Consider the following 7,759-nt stretch of genomic DNA (forward strand, 5'->3'; position numbering starts at 1 on the left):
GATATTGTTTGTATGTATATGAATAATCATGTTGTATGTTGTTTGCTTTTGATATATTGATGTAGTTTAGATATATTGAAACCTTAGTGATTTTTTTCTATGATTGTTAGATAATGTGAGACTGTTGTATGTGCAGTAATGCATTGATGTTTGATGTTTTATATTTGAAACTAACGTTTAATATTGTTGTTCTCCTTTTGTAGTAACCACACCTTGCTCCACATGTTGAGCCATCAATAAAGGAAATCAATGGAATTTTGTGCATTCTTATCGATGCCCCACAGTGATTAGACTTTTTACCAACATTCATGAAACATTCATTACAAGATATAAATAAGATACAAACCAAAAGTGAACCCAAATAGCACAGGTACGTCTGCAAGATGTCTGTTAAAGATCGCTTGATCTGGAAAGCATCTGCTGTGTACAAACATCTGATAGACGGCTTTAAGATGTCAGTTTTACATACACTGTAAATCATAAACATCTTAAAGACATTTTCTAAATGTCTATTTGACATCAGATAGGAAACATCCTATAGATGTACTGCAGATGAGCAAACACTCTAGTCAGTCTTGCAGATGTAAATGCAGATGTCAAACAGACATCTCTGTGATGTGCGTGTGCTTTCAGGGAACTTGAGTGTACAATAAAACCTAATATTGAATTAGTGTGGACTTTATTTGGAAACTATAGGATACATAAAACAAATATATTCATAAAAGATCAAACTTGCATATTAAATTCAACATACTCTGCAAATATTTAGAATAGTGAATTTAATGATATCGTGGACTGCTCTTCTATTAAATTGCTTTGTATTATTCACCTTGTTTCAAGTCTTTCCTTTGCATTTAAACACATCTGACCAGTAGATGTCCTCAGCGTGCGGTATTAAGGCCCTGATATACTCAAAATAAAGTTCCTTTTCGTTCTTCGTTTAGGGGTAAAACGAAGATCGAAATATGCGTGCAGTGGTATGCTGTTCGTGAAATTGTTAAAAATAAGTTTGAAAAGTTGTCGGGAGCATGGTGGAGGTAACATTGAAGGCGAGCGACCGTGATGCAGTAGTTCGTTTGTAGCCTAAGTTTAGCTTTTAAGTTCTGGCACTTTTATTTAGGCTTGAAAATTCATCAAAGTTACATTATTTTGTGAAGATTATCTTGATGGACAAAACGTGTAAGTTTCATGAACTACAGGGAATTCTGGGAAAGTCAATTTATGGTTTTTCACTGTAAATTATACATTATATTTCCACTTCCAAAATCTTACTGCACTTACTTCACCCCTCACCTCACTGTGGTGACACCTGCCTACTCACGTCTTTTAATCTGTCGTTTGGCATCTTAAAGGTGCAGTAGGAGATCTTGGAAAATGCTAACTTTAGCCTGATAGCACTGAAAGCCTACGACCCACCCTCACTGCAAATCGCCGACCAAAGCCACGACTCCTGAACCCATGAACGCGCACAGACCAGACGACCAGAGACAACATTACTACAATACATCATGTGTCATTCACTGGTGAAAAAACTTTATAGTACAGTTAGTAACAGTATACTAAGGAAGGAAGGAAGGTCAGGTTGTTGATGTCCTGCCATTCTCGCTCTGTCTGCAGCGTACATGAACACGCTGATGACGTATCCTGTCTACGCGAACAGGGTGTGCAGAGCTATGATAATAGATATGTTGACAGGCAGGTAGGAAAGCCTATCATAATGTTCGGACCGAACATTTTGATTGGATGAACATTTATTGGTCCTTCGCCTTCCACAGAATATAGATACATATAAATACATTTAGACCACTTAACTTAATGATTGCTATTGGTATGTGAAGAGACTTTCAGCATTACAAAAATCACCTATTGGATCTTTATATATATATACAGTATAAGCACTAAGCGCCCTCCACAGGGGAAAATTCCGGGGTCATCCAAACAAATGCCTTTTGATATGAATGGATAGTTTTCTCCAGGTATTACATTCAGAGTTAAACAGTATCAGCAAAATCTGCCTTCAGATGTCAGAGCGTCTGTCCATCTCTCATGAGGGTCACATGATCACACAGTAAACAACACTAGAGCGATGCTACTGTGAGTTTGCACATGGCTTGTTTTCTCACATCTGTGGTCACTACAGTGGAACTGCATTTATGGCCATATTTAGAGGTTCAAAATATAACAGGAGACAACAGAGAAGTGATACAAGGCCAGAGTCAGAATAAAAAGCTTAGAAGATCTCATATGGTCCAGGAGGATGCAACTTCAATATTCGCTCACTCTATTAATTCTTGAGAAGTTCGATGCAACTTCAATATTCGCTTACTCTATTAATTCTTGAGAAGTTCTTATGAAATTATTTATTTTCTTGTTTCCCCAGGATAAGATAAAATATGTTTGAAAACATAATAAGCATCTCTATGGACTGACAAAGTTTCTCAGCTAGTTTTTTTTTTTTTCCTTCATAAAGATAAAGTTTACACCTCTGTGCTGGTTGCCATGTTTAGTCTCTACTTCTGCTATATCTGTACTATGTGAAGTGTTATATCCTCCTGCTAAAATATAAGGTGTTGACTACATAAAAACCCCATTGCTGGTCTCATCCTGATCATTTATAGTGCTGTCACCAGTCAGGAGTTTTGGTTAAACGGGTAAGAACATGATTTTATAATCATTCTGTAGACTAATTATCATCAAATGTGTGTATGTGTGTGTGTGGTGTAGGGGAGATTGGGGCTAGTTGTCACACAGGGAAGTTCCCATTAACGAAGCTTAAGGTCAAAAGTCCAAGTGTTTCTGTATGTTGTTTGCAAACACCTATTCAAAAATGTTTTAGATTAAAATACTTTTTGTAAATTCTGCCCTCCAAGTAGTTAAAATTCCAGTAACACTTTCACTCGAGTAAAAAAGGGAAAACTAGCCCCAGTATATACATATGATAACAGGAACTATACATCTGTGCTATTAAAAGTAGAGAGCAACGCTAAGGTCATGGGTTTAATTTCCATAGAATGCATGAACTGATAAAAATGCAATAAATGCAATGTTGGATGAAAGCATCTACCAAGTGCATGCATGAAAGTAGATGAAATGTTGTTGATTAAGTAAATACAATTGTAGTTAACTTTTAAAATCTTTACCTGGTGATTAGATGCGTTTTTTAATACATATACTGTAAGCCCATTGTAAGCACTGACATATGTTGTGTTTTGGGTGTTGGTTTGACCACCAAGTTTATTCTGTAGCTTAAGCCACAAGACGATCTTGGTCCACAGCCACAGATGGAGCTAGATTTACACTAGCCAGAAAGAGGAAGTTAAAGGCTTGTGTGCTTAACTATAGTTTAACTGCACAGCAACCAGTCGCAAAAAAACCCTAAACCTCAATAAACACAAGCATCTTAACAGACAATGAACTAACTGTAATAGTTAGATGTTTACTTGGTATTGTCCTATACAATATTACAAAGTTACATAAGAATATTACAAAAACATACTGTAAAACTGTACATTTATTTGTAGGTGTTGCTATGATGATGTCAGTCAGAATGGCTCCTCCTCTTCCTCTGATCATTCTGATTATGGTTCACAGTGAGTGACTGCAACACTTCAGAAACACTTGAGAGAGAGAGAGTTGCTTTGACAAAGGATGTCAATTTGTTCAAAATGAATTCTGTGTTTCAGGGGTGTCTAGTGCTGGTTGGGATGTGAGTTACAGTCCTTCACACATCTGTGCACTAAAGAACTCATCAGTGATAATGAACTGCACTTATACATACCCTACTGGACATAAGATCATGAAAGTGTTCTGGAGCAAAAACCCTGTAAAGGGTAAAGAGCCTCCAGATATGTCTGAGGATCCTGAATACAGTCAGAGGCTTCAGTATCTGGGAGACAAACAGCAGAACTGCACCATCAGACTGAGTCATGTGACACAGAAAGATTCACACAAGTACTATTTCAGATTCAACACTAACAAATGCAGCAAGAAATGGACTGGTTATCCAGGAGTGACTCTTACTGTCACAGGTGACTTTCATGAGGCTGAGCTCTTCTTCTGTGCATTATGTTGAATAATAATCAGTGTATGACAGCAGCACTAGATATAATGTGTGTGTTGTGTTCAGATCTTCAGGTGGAGGCTCCTGAGAGAGTGACAGAGGGTCATAATGTCCGTCTGACATGTAAAAGCAGCTGCACTCTGACTGACAGAGCAACATTCATCTGGTACAGAAACTCACAGCCATTAACTGAGAGAAGAGACAGAAACAATCAACTCCTGCTGCAGTCAGTCAGAAGAGAGGATGCAGGCAGATACAGCTGTGCTCTACATGGACACAGTACGAGAAAATTAAGTCGTTATAACGAGAAAACAACTCTCGTTATGTCGAGATCACGAGAAAATTAAGTCGTTATAACGAGAAAACAACTCTCGTTATGTCGAGATCACGAGAAAATTAAGTCGTTATAACGAGAAAACAACTCTCGTTATGTCGATATAACGAGAAAATTAAGTCGTTATAACGAGAAAACAACTCTCGTTATGTCGATATAACGAGAAAATTAAGTCGTTATAACGAGAAAACAACTCTCGTTATGTCAATATAACGAGAAAATAAGAAGGGAAAAAAAAATAATGCATGGCCGCTTAGAACTTCCGTAACTAAGCGCCCTCCACAGGGGAAAATTCCGGGGTCATCCAAACAAATGCCTTTTGATATGAATGGATAGTTTTCTCCAGGTATTGCATTCAGAGTTAAACAGTATCAGCAAAATCTGCCTTCAGATGTCAGAGCGTCTGTCCATCTCTCATGAGGGTCACATGATCACACAGTAAACAACACTAGAGCGATGCTACTGTGAGTTTGCTGTGGTCGCTACAGTGGAACTGCATTTATGGCCATATTTAGAGGTTCAAAATATAACAGGAGACAACAGAGAAGTGATACAAGGCCAGAGTCAGAATAAAAAGCTTAGAAGATCTCATATGGTCCAGGAGGATGCAACTTCAATATTCGCTCACTCTATTAATTCTTGAGAAGTTCTTATGAAATTATTTATTTTCTTGTTTCCCCAGGATAAGATAAAATATGCATGTAAGTTTGAAAACATAATAAGCATCTCTATGGACTGACAAAGTTTCTCAGCTAGTTTTTTTTTTTTTCCTTCATAAAGATAAAGTTTACACCTCTGTGCTGGTTGCCATGTTTAGTCTCTACTTCTGCTATATCTGTACTATGTGAAGTGTTATATCCTCCTGCTAAAATATAAGGTGTTGACTACATAAAAACTCCATTGCTGGTCTCATCCTGATCATTTGTAGTGCTGTCACCAGTCAGGAGTTTTGGTTAAACGGGTAAGAACATGATTTTATAATCATTCTGTAGACTAATTATCATCAAATGTGTGTATGTGTGTGTGTGGTGTAGGGGAGATTGGGGCTAGTTGTCACACAGGGAAGTTCCCATTAACGAAGCTTAAGGTCAAAAGTCCAAGTGTTTCTGTATGTTGTTTGCAAACACCTATTCAAAAATGTTTTAGATTAAAATACTTTTTGTAAATTCTGCCCTCCAAGTAGTTAAAATTCCAGTAACACTTTCACTCGAGTAAAAAAGGGAAAACTAGCCCCAGTATATACATATGATAACAGGAACTATACATCTGTGCTATTCTATCTTTTTTTTTTTTTTTTAAGTATTCCTGTAGCTCAAAAAGTAGAGCAAGGTGCTAGCAACGCTAAGGTCATGGGTTTAATTTCCATAGAATGCATGAACTGATAAAAATGCAATGCAAGTTATTTTGGATGAAAGCATCTACCAAGTGCATGCATGAAAGTAGATGAAATGTTGTTGATTAAGTAAATACAATTGTAGTTAACTTTTAAAATCTTTACCTGGTGATTAGATGCGTTTTTTAATACATATACTGTAAGCCCATTGTAAGCACTGACATATGTTGTGTTTTGGGTGTTGGTTTGACCACCAAGTTTATTCTGTAGCTTAAGCCACAAGACGATCTTGGTCCACAGCCACAGATGGAGCTAGATTTACACTAGCCAGAAAGAGGAAGTTAAAGGCTTGTGTGCTTAACTATAGTTTAACTGCACAGCAACCAGTCGCAAAAAAACCCTAAACCTCAATAAACACAAGCATCTTAACAGACAATGAACTAACTGTAATAGTTAGATGTTTACTTGGTATTGTCCTATACAATATTACAAAGTTACATAAGAATATTACAAAAACATACTGTAAAACTGTACATTTATTTGTAGGTGTTGCTATGATGATGTCAGTCAGAATGGCTCCTCCTCTTCCTCTGATCATTCTGATTATGGTTCACAGTGAGTGACTGCAACACTTCAGAAACACTTGAGAGAGAGAGAGTTGCTTTGACAAAGGATGTCAATTTGTTCAAAATGAATTCTGTGTTTCAGGGGTGTCTAGTGCTGGTTGGGATGTGAGTTACAGTCATTCACACATCTGTGCACTAAAGAACTCATCAGTGATAATGAGCTGCACTTATACAGAGAGGATGCAGGCAGATACAGCTGTGCTCTACATGGACACAGTTACATCTCTCCTGCTGCTCGTCTCAGTGTCACGTGTGAGTACTGATTCATTTGTTCTTTTTAATAACTTGTTGAGTTTATGTTTGGAACTACACATTTAATTTGTGTCCTCTTTAGATGCACCCAGGAATGTCTCAGTGTCCATCAGTCCATCTGGTGAAATAGTGGAGGGAGATTCAGTGACTCTGATCTGCAGCAGTGATTCAAACCCTCCTGCTCTGAACTTCAGCTGGTTTAAGGAGAATCAAAGCTCAGCTGTTGGAGCTGGACAGAGTTTCAGTGCACTACAGAGTGGACGCTTCTACTGTGAGGCTCACAATCAACATGGATCTCAGAGATCAGACGCTGTTACTGTCATTGTTAAAGGTGGAGCAGCTCATTTACTTGCATGATTCCTTCTAAAGTGAAACAAATGAATCTGTTCAGATGTTTTACTCTTTTGTCTCTGTTGTAGGACGTCTGGTGATATTGTATATATCCATTGGAGTGGTTTGTGGAGCAGCAGTTGTCGTAATGATGTATGATATGTGTGTGTGTGTGTGTGTCTCATTCCTGTTATCTCAGGGAACCGAGGTTACATACGTAACTGGAACATTCCCTTCCGATATGGTTCACTCACATTGTGTTTACCACGTTATGGGGAACAATATCCAATAGCGTTGGCAAGGCACAATTAACCCGGGATCAGCGAGGCCCAGGCCATGAGCCTGGAGTTCTCAGACAAAAATAGTCCTGACCACCGACAGGGAGCGGAAACAGCTTGACCAGCTGTGGAGTAGGCTAGGCCGCTAGGACTGAAGTGGCTCTGCAAGGCTAAAAAGGGTGGACAGCCTTGGCTTACCATTCCAGGGCATGACCTCTTTAGGACCCATCTGCGCTGCCCCATAACTCCACTGTTTGTTCAAAATGAATTCTGTGTTTCAGGGGTGTCTAGTGCTGGTTGGGATGTGAGTTACAGTCATTCACACATCTGTGCACTAAAGAACTCATCAGTGATAATGAACTGCACTTATAAATACCCTACTGAATATAAGATCATGAAAGTATTCTGGACCAAAAACCCTGCAAAGGGTAAAGAGTCTCCAGATCTGTCTGAGGATCCTGAATACAGTCAGAGGCTTCAGTATCTGGGAGACACACAGCAGAACTGCACCATCAGACTGAGTCATGTGACACAGAAGGACGAACA

The 7,759-nt window shown here is 38.5% G+C and overlaps 1 protein-coding gene across 1 annotated transcript in view; it reads left to right on the forward strand.

The window, feature by feature from the left end:
• Nucleotides 1–3,523: 3,523 nt before the first annotated feature.
• The window catches only part of LOC107758473 (sialoadhesin-like), a 4,961-nt gene continuing 725 nt past the window's right edge, over nucleotides 3,524–7,759 (forward strand). Inside the window, exons 1-5 of the mRNA XM_016576204.1 lie at nucleotides 3,524–3,590; nucleotides 3,684–4,028; nucleotides 4,127–4,309; nucleotides 6,540–6,605; nucleotides 6,688–6,936. Of these exons, the coding sequence (XP_016431690.1) occupies nucleotides 3,530–3,590; nucleotides 3,684–4,028; nucleotides 4,127–4,309; nucleotides 6,540–6,605; nucleotides 6,688–6,936 (904 nt within the window). The 5' untranslated portion in view covers nucleotides 3,524–3,529. The remainder of the gene's footprint in view (nucleotides 3,591–3,683; nucleotides 4,029–4,126; nucleotides 4,310–6,539; nucleotides 6,606–6,687; nucleotides 6,937–7,759) is intronic.

This window comes from Sinocyclocheilus rhinocerous, unplaced genomic scaffold (assembly GCF_001515625.1).
Source record: "Sinocyclocheilus rhinocerous isolate Xijiao unplaced genomic scaffold, SAMN03320098_v1.1 scaffold1375, whole genome shotgun sequence".
Taxonomy (NCBI): domain Eukaryota; kingdom Metazoa; phylum Chordata; class Actinopteri; order Cypriniformes; family Cyprinidae; genus Sinocyclocheilus; species Sinocyclocheilus rhinocerous.